This window comes from Diabrotica virgifera, chromosome 6 (assembly GCF_917563875.1).
Source record: "Diabrotica virgifera virgifera chromosome 6, PGI_DIABVI_V3a".
Taxonomy (NCBI): Eukaryota; Metazoa; Arthropoda; class Insecta; order Coleoptera; family Chrysomelidae; genus Diabrotica; species Diabrotica virgifera.
The window spans coordinates 167922621-167945339 of NC_065448.1; the positions used below are offsets into that span (position 1 = coordinate 167922621).

The window sequence follows — 22719 nt, forward strand, 5'->3', positions numbered from 1 at the left end:
CTGGCATATGCGATGCAGCTTCTCGAGATTATTTACGCAAATCTTTGTCAGTTACAATAGGTTCATCAACATAATATCTACAGTCCAAGTATGTGTTAGCTTCTGAATCTGTTTGGTCCGCCTTTGTTGCCATTTCAACCATTTCTTTATTTGTCAGCAATGGATAGCCGTTTGTGTCCTCATCACAAATCAAATTAACTTTTTTATTATTTTTTTACATTAGAATTTTTGCTTATGTAGTCAATACAACTTCTGTATGTACCCTGACGTTAACAGAGGTGACGGGTAATCTTGCCTGCAAAGGTAAAACAGTATATGTGAAAAAAGTGAGTTTTGAGATAAATGACTTTTTGTTCTTTTGTTGTGCCGTTTTGTCATTTATAAAGTTAGACAAGTGAAATTTGGAATATAAAAAATTATAATAATTATTATAACAGCAAATATGTATAGTTTTTTTCAAATGTGCTTGTAAAATGACATATACTCTTTTACCATTTTTCCAGTATACCCAAAGAGTATATAAAAGACTTTATACGTATATACCGTCGGGGGAGATAAAAATTCCCATTGGTCATACAAGAACCGACACGGACGGCGATTCTTTTGTTGTTAGCATGAACTTAATTTTAGTATCGAGTTGGCAAGTGTACACGCGAGTACACTGAGAAAAGTCTCGCACATTTCTGGCGTGTATCAATAAAATTTTAGTTGCACTGAAAGAAAGGTTGCATGCAGGGCCGGCTTTTGTTGACATTCTTAATATGGTGGAATTATTTTTGATTTACAAAAGGTTGCAAATACAACACAAAGTAATGGTGAGAATTATATTGATTAAAACCATGGATAAAATACCTTTTTTATCCTGATTTTAGCATTGAAAGACCAATAATAAAATATATTACAGTGGCGTGACATTCACTAATTATTTTTTTTGCTTATATTGATACAACGATACAAAATATAATTTGTTGTTTTCACCAATTTTGAAAAAGTGTGAACAAGTTGGTGAGAATTTGAACGACTTGGTGTGACCTAATAGACTGTCTGTTCGTCCGACCGCGAATATAACTCCTTCAGTCACTATACCAGGTAGAATGACTAATGAGGTGTCAAATGAAAGCTTATAATCCATAGATGGTACTCAAGGTGAGACATTTGACCTAGACTGTCTGTCCGTCCGACCGGAAATGTAACTCCTCCGTCACTATACCAGGTAGAATCACAAATGAGGTGTCGAATGAAAGCTCATAATACATGGATGGTACTAAAGGTGGGAAATTTGACCTAGGACTTCCGGTTTTAGAAATGCGACCGGAAGTACTCTTTTAAAGTCACCGCAATAGCACAAGTGATATATTATTCGACGCGCATTCGCAAGACGAGAACAAATATATACTTCTGGTTTCATGACTGTCTGTCCGTCGGACCGCAAATACAACTCCTCAGTTACTAATACAGATAGAATGACAAATGAGGTGTCGAATGAAAGCTTATAACCCATGGATGGTATTAAAGATGAGAAATTTGACATCGGACTTCGGTTTTAGAGTTACAACCGTAGGTACTGCTTTAAAGTCACTCAAAATATGATATGAATGTAAAACGAGATAACAAAATTAGTAAAATCGTAGATCAATCGACGCAAAGTTACACGAAGAGTTCCAATATCGACTTCCAGTTCTACTTGCGATTACTTTGGGTGAAAACCTAGGACCAATTACTTGTTTGTCGAGGTATTTCATAATTCATTATATTCGTTATTTCGTAAAATAATCTAAAAATAACAGCCGTTGTAACCATCACGGAATCCAATTCTTTTTGGAGGACAAATGTTCGTGATCAACAACAAGAAACTGTATGTTAAAATCGAATGTCAATATTTTCAATTTTTATTGTCTTGGAAACCAGCCAAAACATTCCGTACATTCCAGCCAAAACCAGCCAGTACATTCTTTAAAGTCGAATATCGGGGTAAATAAATAAAAAACCAATAAGTATTGTACTATTTTATTTCTATAAATATAAATATGTAATAACTGAACAAATATATATAGTATACAATAAAAACGAATAAGCAATCGAGAAAAGAGAAAAAGTAATTTTTTTAATTAATATATTAATTAATATATATATGGAAACGTTTTGATCATTATGGTCAGAAGCTTATATTCCATATGAAAGCAGCCTTTAGCTTTTTTTGTTGGAACGCAAGTATAATCAAGAGAATGTAAAGATATTATGAAGAGTGTATTGTCAATTATCAAGCATTAACTTGAATGTTGAAACAATTTCAAGTGATATTGGATCAAACTTTTTGAATTAGCTAAATTATATAATGTTACTCCTGAAAATCCCGAATTTCAAGTAGTCAGTCATAAATTGTTTTATATATTTGACCTAAGTTATTGTTTTATACAAACTACAGAAACAATTTAATGAAACATAGTTTATTAAATTTAATTTAGGTTTGCTGATAAAAGTACTTTATGGAAGTTTTTGTGAGTATTGGATTCTCAACTTTTTAAACACAGCACGTGGCTTGTGGAATGAACACATATAAAATATGACTTTGTGCTCTTCCTGCAGATGCATTTGGTACAGTAGAGGTCAAAGAAAGGTTAGAGAATTTGTATGATATTTTAGATTCAAATTCTTTGTGAAATCCCAATAAATACAAAATTAATTTTTTGTACGATAGTTTATAGTTCATGAAAAAGCTTAAAATAATTAATTCACATAATCAAGATATCTCAAAAAGAATTAAATTGTATAAATGTTGGAAAATAACAATTAATAGTTGTAGGCTATATAAGAAAATATATATAAGAGTAGTTTCATACTTCTTATTCGTGTAAGAGATAGCCGTATGAATTCATCTAAAAAAGAGTTTATTTACAATATGTACAATAAAGATTATAAACATTAATACAACAATACTAAAATAACTTAAAAATACAAACCTAAAAAAGAGAATCAAGAACATGCTATTTCTTACTCTGAGTTTTTTGACAACTGTCAAATAATTATTTACAAATGTCATTCAAACTAAAATTACACAGTCATGCCACCTAAAACTATAAATAACTTAAAATAACTAAATGTGGTTTTATTGAAAATAAACATAGTTTTATTTTTACATCCCCCCACCAACAGGTATGACAAACCATGAAAGTCTATGGTTGGTCACAAGGCAACAATTTTGAGATGTGAAAATAGTTCATATCGTTCCTTTTGTATCCGATATCTATTTCATATAAAGTATTTGAAATTTGTTTTTTTATTTGAAATGGACCTAGTCTTACTTCATCAAGTTTTTTTCTATTTAGTTTGGATTTATTTTCTACATATGCCCAATCTCCTTCTTTAAATTCATGGAATTTTCTATTTTTGTCATACAGCTTTTTATTATATTCATGATGTCGTACCGAATTTTTATAAGCTATTTGCTTATCTTTTGATACATTTCTTGTTTCACAAAGTTCCTCGGGAACAATCGGATCCGCTTTCCCAAAAAGCAAATATTCTGGGCTGTATCGGGTTACGGAATGATCTGTTCTATTATATTCATCTATACATTCTTCAGCTATTTTTGTCCATGCTCTACTTCTAGTTTCATTTAGTTTACATCTTATCCTATTAACTAATGTTTGATTAAGTCTTTCATTTAAACCATTCGAAAATGGGCAGTCCACTGCTGTAAAAACCAGTTGAATATTTAACTGTTTCATATTATTTCTAAATATTTTGGAATTAATTCCCGGATACTGATCTGTTAACAATGTTTTTATGGGGTGTTTATCTTGAATTTTAGAGATTAGTTTAATAAAATCACCCGTCGTCTGATTTTTGGAAGTAACTGCAAATGCATATCTGGTAAAATGATCTACAAGTAAGTGGAGGTATTTTTTTGTTGAACGATTGCCAGCAAATCCTCCTATTGTATCTAGGGACATTATCTCGAAAGGTTCTTTTGCCGGACCTAATTGTGACAAGAGACCATATTTTGGACCTACTCTTGTTTTATTTTTACAGCAAATCTCGCATTTCTGGCAGATATCTTTTGCCAGTAAATCCAAATTCTTAATGTAGTAAAAATTCCTAATTTTGTTAATTACTTTACCAGCACAAATATGACCATAAAATTTGTGAATTTTTGTTATTAACGCCACTCCAAAATCTTTGGATAATATTATTTTTTTCTGGTTCTTCCTTAATTTATAGAATACATCTTGGTTAAAAATTGTTCCTATCATTTTATCTATAGCTTGTCGATTATTATTCTGGTCTTGTTTTATCTCAGTTAATGTCACTAGGTTCACTGTTTTTATAAATGTTTCTGCATTTTCTATATTTTCCAAAACTGGGTTTCTAGAAAGGCAGTCTGCTTCTACATTTTCTTTTCCAGGTTCATATTTAATGTCGAAATCAAATTGTGAAAGAAAATGAGTCATATCTCCTAATTCTTCATCTGGCCTTGTACGAAGTTCTCTTCCCTCAAGGGGCTTATGATCAGTAATAACGACAAATTTCTTTCCCATTAGCCAGTATTGCCAAAATTTTAATGCTTCTTTAATTGCCAGGCATTCTAAAAAAATTGCTTTTTTGTTTTTCTGATATTTGTTCAATTTTTTTGAAAAGTAAGCCACAGGTTTCATTTCTCCATCTTCTTGTTTTTGTTTGAGAACTGCACCAACTCCTAAAATGCTAGCATCGGTATATATAATTGTAGGAGCATTTGGGTCAAAAATAGCGAGAATAGGTTCAGAGCACAGGATACTCTTTACCATATCAAAGGCTGTTTGGCAGCTTAAAGACCAGTGAAATTTAATATCTTTTCTAAGTAAATTATGTAATGGCTCTAATAACCTAGCTGAGTCTTTTATATATTTGTGGTAAAAATTTACTTTTCCCAAAAACTGTCGTATTTTTTTTCTGGTATCTGGTGCTGGAAAATTTCTGATCGATATTAAATTATCATGTAAAGGACGAACTGAATTGTTTCCCACAATGTGCCCCAAATATTTTACCTCTTCTCTTGCAAAATTACATTTTAGAAGTTTGAGCCTAAATCCCTCTTCAAGAATGGCTTCCATGAGTCTTTCGATGTGCTCTAAGTGTTCTTCAAATGATACTGAAAATATTAAAATATCATCTATGTAATTTATACAAAATGGATTTAAATTATGTTTTCTGATAATATTACTTAAAATCCTTTGAAATATTGCTGGTGATGTTTTAAGCCCAAAAGGTAAGCATTTCCATTGCCAATGACCATCTTGTGTAACAAAAGCTGTCTTATATTTATCTTTATTCCGAACTGGAATACACCAAAAAGCAGAATTTATATCTAAAGTAGTAAAGAATTTAGCATTCCTTGTTTTGGTCAAAATCTCGTCAATTAATGGAAAAGGTTGTGGTTCGGGAACAATTAATTTGTTTAATTCACGAAAATCAATGCATAATCTTGTTTTAGATCCTTCATCTTTTTTAAGAGCCAATGTAACAGGTGCTGCAAAGGGCGAAGATGATTCTTCTATTAAATTTGCTTTTAACAATTGTCCAATTTGAAATTCTATCTCTTTTTGGTCCTCTATTGAGCATCTATATGGCTTCTTTGCGACAAATTTATGTTCTAAAAGTTTAATTTGAGCTTCATTATTTTGAACTTGCCCAATATCAAATTTATGTTTTGCAAAAATATTGTCATATTTATTAAGTAATATTTCTATTTTACTTTTCTGCTCTGGCTGTAAATGTTCTAATTTTGCTTCAAAAAGCTCTGTGGGAATTCCTTCATTAAAGTTTATTGAATATTCTGTCAAATTAACATTGTGATTAAACTTTTCAATCTTCTCTTCAATATCTAGATCTAATCTTTGATAAATTTCTAAATCAAAATCTTGTTTCATTTGAAAATTCAAAATAGAATCCAATCCAAGTAGAATATCATACTCGAAATATTCATCATTAATTACAAAAAGATTAACATTTTTCTCAATTTTATTAATTTTCATTTTTGCAATTAGTTTTCCTGTAAAATTTGTTCTGCCATTTATCGTTTTAAACATATTCCTATCTTCATGAATAACTAATCCCAACTTACCCGCTACCTTCGAATTCAGAAGAGTAACATTCGAACCTGGGTCATAGATTCCACATAATTCTCTATTATTTAGGAATACTTTTAATTTGATCAATGGCAGCAAATTCAGTTTTTTTGGTCGGTTACCGTTTCATTTAATGTCTCCTGTATAGCAATATTATTAACATATTGAATATCATTTGATTTGTTTTCTTGTATTGTCCTTCTATCTTTTTGCTTTAAACGACACATTGCCTCTGGATGAAACCTCCCAGGGAATCCTTTTGTATCACAATATTGACAACTATTTTTTTCTTTTGGTATTATTGTATTTAATTTGGTAGGTATTTGTACAAAATTTGGGTTTGTCTCTGATTTTTTTTTGCTTATAACTGAACTCTCCAACTTTCGTAACTCACCTATCAATTTTTCCATTGTTGTAACCTCAGCTCTATTAATATTATTTTGTATATGAATTGGCAAATTTGTCACAATTAAATCGATTAATATATCAATAGGAAAATCATTTTTGATATTTAGCAATAAATTTTCTTTGCGAAATGCATAATCAACAAGACTACCACCTACATACTTAAAAGAATAAGCTTTTCTATAATCCCAACCTGTTTGACAAAAACTATCTAAAAAATTAACTTTCCATACCTCAAAACTGTTATCTAAGCCTAATGTTATTATTTTTGATTCAAACCATTCCTTTGCTATTCCATCAAGAAACAGACGTAGAATCAAAATCTTGTCTTTATCAGCATCCACCTCACATCGCGAACATTCTGATTCGAAAGTCTTGAGCCATGAATTCATTGGAACATTTTTACCATCAAAATTTCGAAGTACGAAATCATCTTTTATTTTTTTGTAATTTTTCTTTTCAACTTTAGGTATACTAGTATCACCAAGTTTCTGGAGCAACTCGACTAATGGTGGAGATTGTTCAATCGCTTCTTTCTTCTCATACACTGGTAATAAGGTCTGTTGTAGGTACTCATTTTGATAAACCACATCACCATCTGAATCAAAATAAATCACTTTCAAATTATCATCTAATGAAATGGTACATGTTCTAAAGCATCCTCTTGATTTCATGGATGCTAAAACATTTTTTACTTTTTTCAGACGAAATAGTTCAGAATGATAATCTTGAAGTTGCTTTTCAGCAGGCATTTCATAATAGAAAGGTGACTGTGTTGGCTGCAACCACTTAAAATTACATACATTATTCTTACTATCAGTACTGCTTGCTTCTATAGCAATACAAATTTTCATTGATGTAATATTCATCCTTAATTTGTACAAATAAGGGTTTGAAAATCTATTTTTATCACTATTTTGGCTTGGTCAGCTTAAGTTCTTGATTTATAAGAGTAGTTTCATACTTCTTATTCGTGTAAGAGATAGCCGTATGAATTCATCTAAAAAAGAGTTTATTTACAATATGTACAATAAAGATTATAAACATTAATACAACAATACTAAAATAACTTAAAAATACAAACCTAAAAAAGAGAATCAAGAACATGCTATTTCTTACTCTGAGTTTTTTGACAACTGTCAAATAATTATTTACAAATGTCATTCAAACTAAAATTACACAGTCATGCCACCTAAAACTATAAATAACTTAAAATAACTAAATGTGGTTTTATTGAAAATAAACATAGTTTTATTTTTACATATATATATAGAAAATAAGTCTATACAAAATATTATGAGCTACAAACTGATACAAAAACAAAATACTAACGCCAAGCCAAGCCAAACAAACAACTGTGAAAACAAACGCCGATCCTGTACAACACAAATGTCACCAAAATTATTTGCTATTCATACAAATTGAGAAATGGCCGATCTGGCACATGCGCATAAAAATTTAGTTCATAGATAATCCGTTTGTGTCGGTTCTTGGGGTCATACTATGGTAAAAGAGTATATGAAATGTTTATACTATTTTACCATTGGAATTGGGACACCGTTTTTATGAAATATGTTACCGTATAACAGCATATACCACATATATCCTGTTTTACCAGTAGAATTTAAAAAAATAGATATAACATAATACCAGGGATAAGCAGTGTATGATGATGTATACTATTCTGCCTTTGTAGAGTTTGTCGAATATACTGTTTTACCATAGCAGAGACGCAAGTACACGTACTCATATACTGTTTTACCAGTGTCACATTTTGAAAACTAAATGAGATAGAAATAAACTAAAAATTGCATAAGAACGAGCGGAAAAAATTACCCAGTTTCGGCGGCAAATTCAAAAATCGATTTTTTTCACATATACTGTTTTACCTTGGCAGGCAAGTAATGGAGAGACGAATCATCGAGGTTCCACTGTATATGTATTGATATCGTTTATTATTTCGGTAACAAAATTTTTTTGCTTAGATAGCATTATACGGGGGTGAATAAAAGCGTATTTTCCCCTAACTTTAAAAAAATTGAGGGCTGATTTTGTTTCATACTCCTTTCATATAATCTCTGAGGCATCCGTAAGATGTTGTTTTTTGAATTATCTGAATATCTCTAGTAAAAGCAGTAAATAAAAACACTGCTTTGAAGGTTTATTTAATTAAAAATATTAAAGGCACTAAAATTAACAAAACAATTCAAGAGCGGGTATGTCCCCCTCTCGCAGCAACGACTGCTCGCAATCTCTTTGGCATCGAATAAAAATAAGATGTGTTATCCTTACCCATGAGGAATAGCCCGATATTCCTCGTCCAGGGCCATAACTACCAAATTTTCTGGAGGCCTAGGATGACGGCGAATAGTATTTTCAATTCATCCCATAAATGCTCGATAGGATTATGAGAGGGCTGCATGCGGGCAATTCTAATCTTATCAATCCAACCTCTGAAGATATTTATGAATCGATCAGTGTTTTTATTTACAAAAAATTTTACAGCTCTTACAAGAAAAGAGATATTTCAATTATTGCAAAAACAAAATCTTAGTGATGCCTCCGGTATAATACGAAAGGACTATGATACAAAATCAGCTCTTCAATTTTTCCACAGAATTTTTTAAAGTGAGGAAAAAATACAACGCTTCCATTCATCCCCGTATAATGCCATCTAAGCAAAATATTTTTGTTACCGGAATAATAAACGATATTAAGAGGATCGGTACGTATTTTCGGCTGCAATGCTATTCAAATGGGGATTCATTTTTTTCGAATCCTGAGAAAACTAATAAGTATTTTTGAAAAATTTAAACGCAGAATGAAAGATTACGTTATTAGCGAGGGCCGAAAGTCCCTAAGAACTTCTATAATGTTTATTTTAATAAGTTACAGGGGTGAAAAAACTAAGAGAAAATTTAGTGTGATTTTTAATTTCAAATATCTCATTCAAAATAAACTTTTTATTTATTCTAAGGGACTTTCGGCCCTCGGTAATAATTTAGTCTTTCATTCTGCGTTTAAATTTTTCAAAAATATTTATTGGTTTTTTCAGGATTTGAAAAAAATGAACACAATGCCGTGGTAATATTTTCCAAATCTGTCTTTGTCTTACAACGCACTCAACCGAATATAATATTGTCAGCATATTGTCAGTCAGACACTGACAATCAGTGACAATTTTAAATATTTGACATTGCATCGGGAATATTTTGAGAAATTGATTAAATATTATTGATATACAGTGATGAGCGCGCTAATAACCGGCAAAATAGCTTAAAAGATGGAAAATCTATTAAATTGTGAGATAAAAAGAAATGCGACTAGTGGAGGTGGGATTTTATCGGTATTAACTTATAATTTACATTACCATTATGGATAGTTTCCACCTTTAAACGTCAGTTAGTTAACTTCGGTCATAATTTTACGTATGACGTTCTTTCAAACCTATAAAAAAAATAGTTATGTATTTTATTTAATAGTTTTAATAAGTTATGTATGGCTTCTTCTTCTTTTGTTTATTGGCCTCTACCTGCATGGGTATTTGGCTAGTCCATCGTCTTGGAATAAAGGAATAATCCCTTATTCATCTACAATTTAGAGTTGATATCGGACAAATACAACAAAGGTAAAAATTTTTCTCGTACAGGGATAACTGCCGACCATTACACAATCTGCTTCTACTTCTTCTTCTCGTTCTTTAGTTAATTGGCAATTTTGAATTGTCATGCGACAAATACAACAAAGGCAAAAAGCCTTTCTAACACAGGGACAACTGCCGATCATTACAAGATTTCCCTGGTGTAAGCTGGGCGAATTATCCCAAGGGATATAACCCAATAAAGGAAGAAGAAAAAGAAGATCATTACAAGATTGCGTAATGTGGCCTCGGTTAGCTGAATTGAAGAACCCAGATGATTACATACTGTTATTATTACAAAATATTGTATTGGTATTTTACCCAGATTTGAATTATCTAGTCGTATGTAATTTCTTACATATTGTTCAAATTATTTATTATTTTATCCATTCATTTTCAATATTTTTCTTTCCTCATAACTACGTATGACGTTAACATGACATTAACAATTTTTTTGATTTCGCATAAAGTAAAAATCAATTGAAGACAATAATGCAAAATAAAAACAGTTTAATTAGTACCTAGTAACCTTTTATTCTAAAATTAACTTAATTTCTATCATGATTTTAGACGTCTCGCATTCACTCATGTCACTACAGAACTGTCGAAGGTTGTTTCAAATCCCACATTTGTGATTTTTTGCAATAATTAAATATTAAAATTTGAAATTATTGAGTTATTAACTCTAAATTGTAGATTATTAAGGGATTTTTTCCTTTATTCTGATAGGATGAGCTGGCCAAAATATCCATGCAGGTAGAGGCCAATAAACCAAAGAAGTAGAAGACATACATAACCTGATAAAACTGAGTTTGAAGCTGCATAGGGATTACGTACACTCGATACGCATCGTATCCGCCATGTTTTCCCGTAAGGCGCTATGGGAAAACATGGCGGATACGATGCGTATCGAGTGTACGTAATTCCTGCATAGGGATTACGTACACTCGATACGCATCGTATCCGCCATGTTTTCTCGTAAGGCGCTATGGGAAAACATGGAGGATACGATGCGTATCGAGTGTACGTAATCCGGGCCCTGGTTTGAAGGAACATCATACGTAGAATTAGAATTATGACCGAAGTTAACTAGCTGACGTTTAAAAGTATAAAGGTGGAAACTATCCATAATGGTAATGTAAATTATAAGTTAATACCGATAGAATCCCACCTCCAGTAGTTTCATTTCTTTTTATCTCAAAACTTAATACATTTTCCATCTTTTGAGCTATTTTGCCGGTTATTAGCGCGCTCATCACTGTATAGTGTATTTGATAAATAATTGATTTAAGATGTGAACTTATTAAAAAGATATTTATTGTGTATTATTTGTGGAAGATCCAAGCAGAGAATACATCAGATATATCCTGTGATCCAAGTATTTTGTTGTTAGAGATGTTCAAAATTTTAAGCGTTCCAAAATAACAACATATTATTAAAAAATCACTTTAACACTTTTTCTCTTTTCTCGATTGATTATTAGTTTTTGTTGTACAAATAAATTATTACAATCACTGAAAACATAGTTAGTGAAAAAATTATCACATTTATTAACTGATTTAATAATTTGCAATTATAAAAATAACAGTTATCCAAGAACATTCAAAAGCCATCTCTTTAAAGTAATTATGACATTTTCAAGTAGAATGACATTCTAGTAATGTTTACATATCCACACCAGTGTGAATTTTACTACACGTAATTTGCCGTGTAAAGACAGAAAAAGTAGGGATACACGTAAAATATTTGCGAATTATGTACCCATAGCCTTAATACATATGGGACATGTACCTACAAACTAATGGAAGAATCTTGAAAATCGGAGTACAAATAATAGTTATAAATTGTCAAAACTTAATCTAAGAACCTAAAAAAAATTAGTGGCGGAATTTTGTGCCGGTGAGTAATCTCCTATGAATGAAATAATCAGTAGTAATTGCACAAGAGCTCTAAAATTCTATATTAATTTTAGAGATCGAGTGCAATTTATTGCGATTATTTCATGAATAAAACTGTTCAAAACCAAAATTTTATTGTAATTTATTTATGTAAGTACAAATTAGTACAATTAAACACACACGGTTGTTATAAATATTTGACGGTTGAAAGTCATCACTTTTATAATTTTTAAAACATTAATTGTCATTAATGTCACTGAATGTATTTTTTCATAGCAACGAAGGGCATCTGACGTAATATACTTGACGACGGGAAATTATCAAAAATTATCAGTAGTAATTGCACAAGAGCTCTAAAATTATTGAATTTTTCCCGAGTGACACTTTGACAGTTTTAATTTTTGTAAATATGGAAATATTTCAATGTTTCCAAGAGTTTTTTGCAATACAATATCGAAAACCCCTTTGTTTTTTAATTGCTAATCAAGCGGGCGCGACACTATTTTCAACCGTGCGTTGTACAACATTGTATGTAATATACGTAAATATATCTGCGGAAAAATATTCTAATTCAATTTTTTTTCACTATCTTGCTTGAAAAGGTTCCCTATTAACAAATTTGCATGTTGCCAGGATCAGTGGCGGCCCGTGAGGTAGTGCCATAGAGCCGTGGCACTACCTTGCTAACTATGCAGAAACCCATTTTTTTATCTTCAGAACATCTTAATGCCTGTTAATTTTTTTGTATTTCTTTTTATCTTCATAAACTATATCAAATCTGGCAACTGTGTAGCGTAGTACAAGGAGAGATTAAATGTCCAGCAAACGACGGCACTGTTGCCAGATTTACTTTTTTCCTTTTAGCGGGAATTTTAAAATTAGTCTAATGCCACTTTGGTTTTAAAAGAGAGTTCTGCATTCTTAAATTTATAACCTTACTTTTACAAGTAATTAGGATTATTTATTTACATGTAAATATTGAAACAAGTATTGTACTGTGTCCTGATTTAAAACTCATGCTGCAGTATTTTGAAAGAAAATGAAGCTCAAAAGAAATATACTTATACAGTACAAATTATTTTTTAATGGGAATGGAGATTTACGATTTCAAAGGTGAAAATGTGTTGGATAGTATAGATAAACACTTTTTTATTTTAGTATTAAGTGGTTACATAATTATTCAGAATATTAATAAAAGTACAGTAGAACCCCTCTAATCCGTCACCCTCGGGACTAGGAGTATGGTCGGAACGCAAAAAAGGTCGGATTATCAGAAAAAGTCATTAAATACGTCTGTACAAGAAAAAAAGCCTGTATTATTCTCTTCAGTGATATAATAACCATACATATGTACATAATTATATTGCATTAAAATGCCAGAATTCTTTGTTATGTATTTATTAAATTATGTAATTGCAAAAAAAAGGTACATATGTACTGAAAAAATTAGTAGTCTACTTGGAAAAAAAGTCAGTGATAGATTTCTGTTCACGAGACGAAATTCTGGACTTAGTTGCAATGTTTCTCCAATTTTTGATCCACAAGATGTCCATCGGTGTTGATGCTGGATTCTGCTCTATGTACTGAAGGCCGATTTCAAATGCATTCTTGGCATCGGTGTGTGAAATCTGGACAGGAGGCTCGTCAACATCACTGTCGGATTCTGAGTTCACGTTTTCATCATATCATGTTCCAAAACCGCGGCAACAATGTCGTCATCATTCAGCACTTCACTGGTTTCGCAGTTTTTGTCGCCTTGTTCAATCCACTCTTCAACTTCACCAGCAGGGATTGAATTATTCAGGGTTTAAAGATTTTTAACGATTTCCTGCATGTCGTTTTGCTCATCTTCGATCTGGTCAATTTCGGTCATAACTTCTGGCCAAAGCTTACGCCAAGATTTTCTTAGCGTGTCAGGATTCAGTTCTGCCCATGACTCAGCCATTGTATAGATAGCATCTTTAATGTTGAAGGATTTCATGGCTTGAAAAATGTCATATCCTTCGGATTTTTCTAAGATTTTTCTTTTTCAAATCCTTCTCAACACATGGCACAAACTCGTCAAAAATCCACGATTTGAAAATATTGCAGTCCATCCAAGCAGATTTTTGATTGCGGTAATAAACCGGCAATGATGATAAATTGATGTTTTTGAAAGCCCTGGGCTTCTTAGATTTGCCTATAACAAACAGGGAAAGCTTGTGTGTACCATCGGCATTGCTACAAGGAGTAACAGTTAACCTATATTTTAAAAAACAAAACATTTTACAAAACATATGTACACACCACAAGGTTCGAAATATCACTGAAAGAATTGCGAGCAGGCACTGAAGGAATTTGCCGGGGCATGCGGGCAGGTCGGATTACCCGGAGCGTCGGATCATCCGAGGGCGGATTAGAGGGGTTCTACTGTACTAGTAATTTGAATTAGTTTTAATTTATAATACCTAGTATTAATTCTCATCATGTATCTGGCTAAATAGCTAAGGGCTAAAGCCGCAAAATAAAAAAATAAAAAAAACATTCTTAGTGGCCTAGCACCTTTACTTTACCTGGGGGCGAGGCGAGTTAATAAATTCTATTTTCTTATTACAGTCATTTTGTGACGGCTTAATAAGAAGTTACATAAATGACGTCTTTAGGCTGTGAAATATTAACCGTAGAAAGACATCTTTCCCACATAACAATTTCATGTTCTTAGTAGATTCATAGAACATACTTTTCAGAAAAAGTATATACTGAGAATGTGCGTAATTACCATTGCGAATGTGCAGAGCAGATACTGAGTATATACTACATTACAGTACTTAAACGTTCTATGTATATACTTAGAATGTACTACCGCACTTCTTTTCAGTATATATCAAGAATGTTCTTTTTAGAACATTCCAAGGACGTGCTATAAACCTTCTATGTGTATACTTAGAACATACTACCGCACATCTTTTTAGTTTATACCAAGAATGTACTTTTTAGAATATTCCAAGGAAGTGCTATAAACCTTCTATTTATATACTAAGAACGTACTACCGCACATCTTTGTATGGGAAGAATATTATATTTTTAAGAATACATATTCTAAGAAAGTGCTATCAACTGCTATATTGCTTAGAAGTATGTTTTCAGCATCACCTAATCTCATCTTAGGTTCTACTGGTTCTACCAAATATCTATTTACATATTTTAATTGCAAATGAGAATGTAGTTAGTACCTACATTCTACAATATCACTTAAAAAGTAAGTACATATTTATAAATTTTAGTTATTTATATAAATCATTATATAATATTTAGCTAAACTAAACTATGCATAATAAGTAACTAAAATTTATATAATACTTATATGTACTTACCTATTTAAGTAATATTGAGTTATCAAAATAGATTATATGTATTTTGAAGCACCGCAAACAAAATAAACAGATTATGTATGTTCTTTAGTCCTAGTACTACATCATTCGCTTTCATCCTTAACACTGCCTGCATAGATCCATAGATGATACAAATAATGAAATAATGCCTGTTTTCATTTTACGGTTTTTTCCTATCCCTGATCCATTCAGGTAAGAATAGAAATGGTCAGAATATGATGGGGGGGTTATGAATGTTGTGGAATAACAAAATCGGTGGTCAGTGTTGCCAAACGGATAGAAATTTCCCTTTTTGCGGGAATTTTCAACAGAAAAGGTGATAAAGGGAAAAAGTTAACTCAAAAGGGAATTATTGTTCCAGTCCAAATTGTAAAATATTAAGAAAAAATCAAAATATTTGAAAATAATTCAACATATCTTCTCAGATTTTGTAAACAGGAGGGAAGTTTTTTTTTATAAAAGTGGGAATTTTTAAGGTAAGTTGACGGAAAAAGCTTACTCGACGGTTGGCAACGCCAAAGCCTTTGGTTGCTTTGGTTGTGCAGTTTGGCACGTTTTGGTTCTGCGAAATGGCCTATTGAATTGAATGTACCTAAATTCAAATTCCAAGGATGTAAAAATACTAATGATTCATGATAAACTCGAAATGGTAAAGTCATTTCAATTATGAAAACGAATTTTTAATAGTATCTATGTAAACATTAATACAATTAATGTTTAAACTTTTTTACCCTACAACAATTTTGAAATGAAATTCGTCCAATACTACCTACATACATAAATTTTATTAATTATGTATTCTAAAAAATAACGAAGTTGATAATCTATAAGGCTAATATTATACTTCCTATACATACAAATTATTTTTAAGTTATTTTAAACATATCTACTTATAAGTATGTGTTAAGAATGTACTTATAAGTATGTGCTAAGAATATTCGATAAAGGTATATTCTAAGAATAAACTTTTACGAATATTCCGAGATCCTACGTACACGAATATACTTAGTATATTCGGTACGAGAATATACTTTGAAGTATATGCAAAAAACATGAAATTTAGAATGTTTTTTAAGGTAGATGCTATGCTTGTACTACACATATACTAAAAAGAATATACTCCGACGAATGTTGGTAGTATATGCTTAGAACATGATGCGAACATCATTGTTATGTGGGTTATGACTTGTATTTACATGATATAGCGCTTTTCATTCAGTCATTTGTTTCGAGCTTCTGTCATGTGTTGTCTAATATTAATATATTTAAGTCATATGTTATTGGTATTGCCAATGATACAAACTAAAGATGTATGACGTAGATATATTAATATTATGTGACGCTTGACCGAAGCTCGAAACAAATGACAATCGATGAAAAAGCCATAGAGTTATATATTAGCATAGAGAGAGTATCTTTCAGAGCGAAGTGACGACACCATCTTTTTTATTTGGATTAGTGCTGTTTCACTCTTACGCATAGTAAAGCTGCTACAGTTGTCCTCCTCTTCCGTGCCTATATTCACACTGAATGTCATCATAGATTTTCGATACAATGTGTTAGAAAGAGATGCAGCAAACCAGTCCATGAGATCTTGTCGTCAGGAAGCGCGGAAGGTAGGCTCTCTCTATGTTAATATATACCTCTATGGAAAAAGCCCTATTCAATAGGGCATTTCATTCACAGTCATTTGTTTCGAGCTTCTGTCATGTGTCACATAATATTAATATATCTACGTCGTACGTTATTGGTATATACCAATGATACAAACCAAAGACGTATGACGTAGATACATTAATATTATGTGACTCATGACAGAAGCTCGAAACAAATGACAATCGATGAAAAGCCCTATTGGCATCTGCATATCAGGATCCGGTAATACTATATAATTTATCTATGATCAGGATATTGCTGGGTGTACACAAGTAAACAACACTTTTTTGATTAAAAGGTTTATTTCATTAAATCAAAACTTGCATGGATACAATTTGAATAAGATATTTTTTCTATTTAAAGTAATATAAGATATATATTTTAGTATAACTCTCCTACATTAACAAGCTTTAACACATTCAGTGGCCATGACATATGGGTAGCATCACAAAGGTTTTACCGAAGCTACTGACGATGCATAACTTATGTGAGTAGTACTGTGTAACTAAATAAATGATTTAAGTATGTGGTACCAGCCAAGTGGAGCTTGTTCGAGATGGGCACCAAATGTGTTAATCTGGTCATGCACAGAGAGTTATACTATAATATGTTATATCTCATATTGCTCACTATTGTAATGAGTGAGCCTACATACACGAACTATAATATATTATTATGGTTCTTATGCAGGCTCACTCATTACTACTGTAGTGAACAATATGAGATGTAATATGAGATATACCTATTATATATTATGGTATAGCTCTCCATGAGTGCCAAGTTTTAAGCTTAACTGATAACAACTAACGGATACTCTTTTATCCAAAATTTTATGAAAATTTTGAATGGTCATATTGGTATTAATTCCACAACCCCTTCCTATAACAATAGGCCCATTGTTGAATGCTATTGCAGTAGTTCTACTGGAAATACTTACTAAAATTGTATGTATCTGCATCACTTAGAAGTCTACCCAAAAAGCTATTAATACTCTCTAAACTCTAAACCATCATTAATAGATCTTGTATACATAATATGATTTTTTTCAGAATCAGATATTTTATTAAGATTTACTTGCCATGCCCTATCTATGTGCCAGGCACTTAACAGTCTATTAGGAGCAATACCCATTACATTTGACAAGGCATTGTAAAAGGTGTCACTTATGCCTGATATGAAAACATTTGACTATACATATAATACCAACACAGACATGTATTTAAAAAAATTGGTAAATAAAAGTAGGTATCTTTTCTATTTGAAAATAAGAAAGCAGTACAAAATCCATTCCCAAATTCATCTTTTACTAATACTGTCATAAGTTCAAAGTCATAGGAATTGAGCCCATGAGTTCCATCGATTGTGATAAAGGATTTACCAAACTTAATTAACATTTCCTTTTGGCACTGCATTAAGGAAAATAAGACAAAAATCATAAATATTAAATTCAGAATGAATATCCATTAGTATGCCCTGTTGTTTGTAAAATAATATTGGACATGAGTCTGTAAGCATTCAACCCAAAAATAAACACTGGTTGCATCATCATTGTACATATATCCATCTTTCAAATCAATGCCATAAGAGAGTTTAATGTTTGTGATATCTTTTCTTGTAAGTAAATTAATTCTTTTTAATTCGCCTCCTATGCTATTATGCTATCCTGAACAGTCTGAAGTTTACTAAAAAAAGTAAAATATAGGTACCTATAGGAGAATCAAACACACTAGTTTGAAATTGTAAACTATAGTAAATATTCATGATTAATATTTAAAAAGTGGTTTAGTGAGTGGTAACATTCTTGTTTTAAATTATATTGTGTATATCGACAGCGGAAAGGCAGGACCTCGTAACTGAAAATTTGTATAAAATGAGTTACTTCGGTTTTCGCTTTAGAATAAGTGTATCAGTACCTATTAAACAGCTTTTAGAGCTGGGAAAGCCTTCCGGAAACTTTCCCAGCTGTAACCACTGTTTAATAGCTGCCGATACACTTATTCTAAAGCAAAAACTGAAGTAACTCATGTTATAAAAAATTTTCAGTTACGAAGTCCTGCCTTTCCGCTGTCAATATGCAAATATTTTACTTACATTTTTGAAGAAAGTCTCAAAATAAACTTTGAAGAGATATTTATCTGATTTTGGTATTTATGTAAGTGCTCTATATCATCATCATGCCCGTAATGTGTTTTAAAATATGTTACTGCACAACAATCGGTTTCAATATTTTTAGATACTATTATTCTACTAGTACACCAAATAAACATTTTGCAGGATCCTTGGGATTTTAAAGCTCTCTTTCTAATAATTTTTTGAGGATCACATACATATACATTCATAATAAGATGTTTCATGTTCTTGTACTCTCGTTCTCTTCCTGTGCCATCCATACAGTGCAAATCTAAAAAACAACATAACAGGTGATTACATGGGTAGTTATACTACTTACAGCTTACTTTGTATCTACTCTATTATCTAGTATTACTCTATTAATATCTACCTACATAAAACTATCTTTGAAATCTAAATTTTTGATATCAACATCAACCTTAATACTTAAAAAATAAATAATAATGTGGAAGTTACATACCTAAAAGTTTTTGAATTGCAATTTTATCAACTGGAAAAGACTGCAACATAATGAGTTTTAAATTATGACACAGTACAATATTTATTGTTTCAATCATAGAAAAAAGTGTTGTGTGATTTGGTAGAATGCGATCTTACCATGCCCCGCTAACTCTAATAAAAAACATGTAATCGTATTTATTTTCCTTCCGTTTAGTCAGAGGCGCTGATGTCGACATTGTGATTGGTGGAACATGACTTTTGACAAATCGTGCGCTATCTGTGAATCTGTAATCTGTGTTCGTGTTCGTTCGTTCGTTGTCGTTCACTTATTTTATATGGTCGGTTATGTGATGTGTTTGGTGTTTTGTGTTTAGTTTGTGTTTGTGTCACCATAAAAAGCTGATATTCAGTCGTGTTTTTTGATATTTTTGTTATTTCATAATCGAGTACCTTTTTAAAGGTAAGTTTTTCTGATTGTAGGTACTGTTTATCCAACAGTTTTAAAATACACATTTTATTTCGCGTTTTGTTGTTGGGTCTAATGGCCGATCAGCTGTTGTGTGCAGCCGATAAATTCAACAAGTAAACATGTATTTAATCGAAATTAAATACTAATATTTCTATGTAAAATGTCACATTATTGTATAAATAAATAATTAAGAAACAAAAGTTGTTTGTGTTTTACCTTTATTGGCCACTTTAATATAATATTAAATATTGGAAGTACCGTATGGGGGCTATGGTGTACCTAGCGTGGAGGCTAGATAACGCTACCCTTCCTATCCAATCAACAGCAAGAACGTTTAAAATTTCACACCTATCATGTCGAAGCTACAGACCACTTATGTGGAGGCCAGATTTGTAGTATCCTTCCAATTTCCCAGGTGCTGAAATACGTGACATATTTTTTGAAGGGTAAGATCGCATTCTACCAAATCAGACAACACTTTTTTCTATGGATCTTACTCTTTAAAAAACATGTCACGTATTTCAGCGCCATCTAAGCACCTGGTTAAATGGAAGGATACTACAAATCTGGCCTCCACATAAGTGGTCTGTAGCTTCGACATGATAGGTATGAAATTTTAAACGCTCTTGTTGTTGATTGGATAGGAAGGGTGCCATAATCTAGCCTCCATGCTAGGTACATAGCCTCCATACGGTACTTCCAATATTTAATATTTTATTCAATTGGACAATAAAGGTAAAACACAAACAACTTTTGCTTCTTACTTATTTATTTATAAAATAATGTGACATTCTACATAGAAATATGAGTATTTAATTTGGATTAAATAAATGTTTACTTGTTGAACTTTTCCACCGTCTGCACACAACAGCTGAACGGAGCCATTAGACCTAACAACAAAACGCGAAATAAAGTGTGTATTTTAAAACTGTTGGATAAACAGTACCTACAACCAGAAAAACTTACCTTTAAAAAGGTACACGATTACAAAATAACAAAAATATCAAAAAACACGACTGAATATCAGCTTTTTATGGTGACACAAACACATCACATAACCGACCATATAAAATAACTGAACGACAACGAACGAACGAACACGAACACTGAAGACAGATTCACAGATAGCGCAGGATTTGTCAAAAGTCATGTTCCACCAATCACAATGCCGACATCAGCGCCTCTGGCAAAATGGAAGGAAAATAAATACGATTACATGTTTTTTATTAGAGTTCGCGGGGCATGGTTTCAATTTACATGTAAATAAAATAATAATAATAATCCTAATCACTTGTAAAAGTAAGGTTAAGATTTTTGACTTGAGAAAACAGAATTGTCAAATTTAAAACCAAACTGGCAAAAGACTCTAAAATTTTAAAATTCCCGCTAAAAGGAATCTGGCAACATTGCCGTTGTTTGCTGGACATTTAATCTCTCCCCGTAGTACAATCGCTGCCACTTATAGCGGAGATTATTCGACATAAGAATATTGTGCGAACATCGGTACTGGCACGCCTGAAAAGAGAAAGATTTTACGAGCATTCTATGTAAGTGACGGAGAAAGAGCTATATTGGACTATTTAGTATACCTTAAAATGAGAATCTTTGTACCGGGCATGAGGGTATCTATTTATTTTGAGTTTCTTTACATGCTGACTTGTCGCTTTTATTATGTCTATTTTCTGTTAAAAAGTTTTTTTTATTTATAATTAAACTTTTAGTGCATCATGATCGTGGGTGTAGTATAAATATTATTTTGATTATTTCTTAAGTTTAATTTATTAATTGACAATGAATCAGATTAGTATCTTAAAAAACTTTTTTGGTGGTTTTTGGTTAGAAAAAAAACTACAAATTTTATAACGTTTTTTTGTGGAGCTTTCGAGTTAACTTAAAGAGGTCACGGCGAAAAAGAAAATTCAGAAAATAGAGGCATATGGAGTTGGTCAATTTTAGCGCCTAATTAGACAACGACTTAAAGGTTCAAGGTTCATATTCAAATTTGCAGATCTTTCGAAGGTCTTCCTTCTCCGGACATTTAGTTGCTTAGTTGCTTCTAATTTATTTATGTCGGAGAAGTTTCCTGCTTATAAGCATGAGTTCCCCGAATCATTTCTTAATGAAACATGGAGACAATTTTAATTTTTAAGCAAAACTCGGTTTAAAACTGAATAAGAAGTACTGTATTAGCGAGACGAATTAAGTACTACCTCTGGGCATGATTATCTGGGCTCTGATTAATAACCTACACAAAACTGGGTAGTTTTTAATCAATGCTCTGGGGCTGTTCCGCTATCGGTTTTATTAAATGAGGAAGGTTTATAAAGCACATTTGAAGAAACTATTAAACTTTTAAGTATTTTAGTTACAATTCTTATATCAACATATGAATCAGAACGCTGTTTTTCGATCTTAAAACGAATTAAAACATTTCTTAGAGATACAATGAAAGAAGAACGAGTGCTTTAGGTATGCTTTCTGCAGAAAAGCATTTTGTAAATGGTATTGATAATTTTAATAATAAAATCATTGAAAACTTTGCAACCAAAAAAAGAGCAATGGACTTCATATATCGTAAACTTAAGTGATATTACACAACTTT

The 22719-nt window shown here is 31.7% G+C and overlaps 1 protein-coding gene across 1 annotated transcript; it reads right to left on the minus strand.

The window, feature by feature from the left end:
• Positions 1 to 17789: 17789 nt before the first annotated feature.
• LOC126885821 (uncharacterized) lies at positions 17790 to 19755 on the minus strand. Its single transcript, XM_050652561.1, has 3 exons — positions 19668 to 19755; positions 19169 to 19478; positions 17790 to 18759 (listed from the first exon to the last, which is right to left on the minus strand). Exons 1-3 carry the CDS (start codon positions 19714 to 19716, stop codon positions 18723 to 18725), a joined length of 396 nt encoding a protein of 131 aa, XP_050508518.1. The 5' UTR covers positions 19717 to 19755; the 3' UTR covers positions 17790 to 18722.
• Positions 19756 to 22719: the final 2964 nt, after the last annotated feature.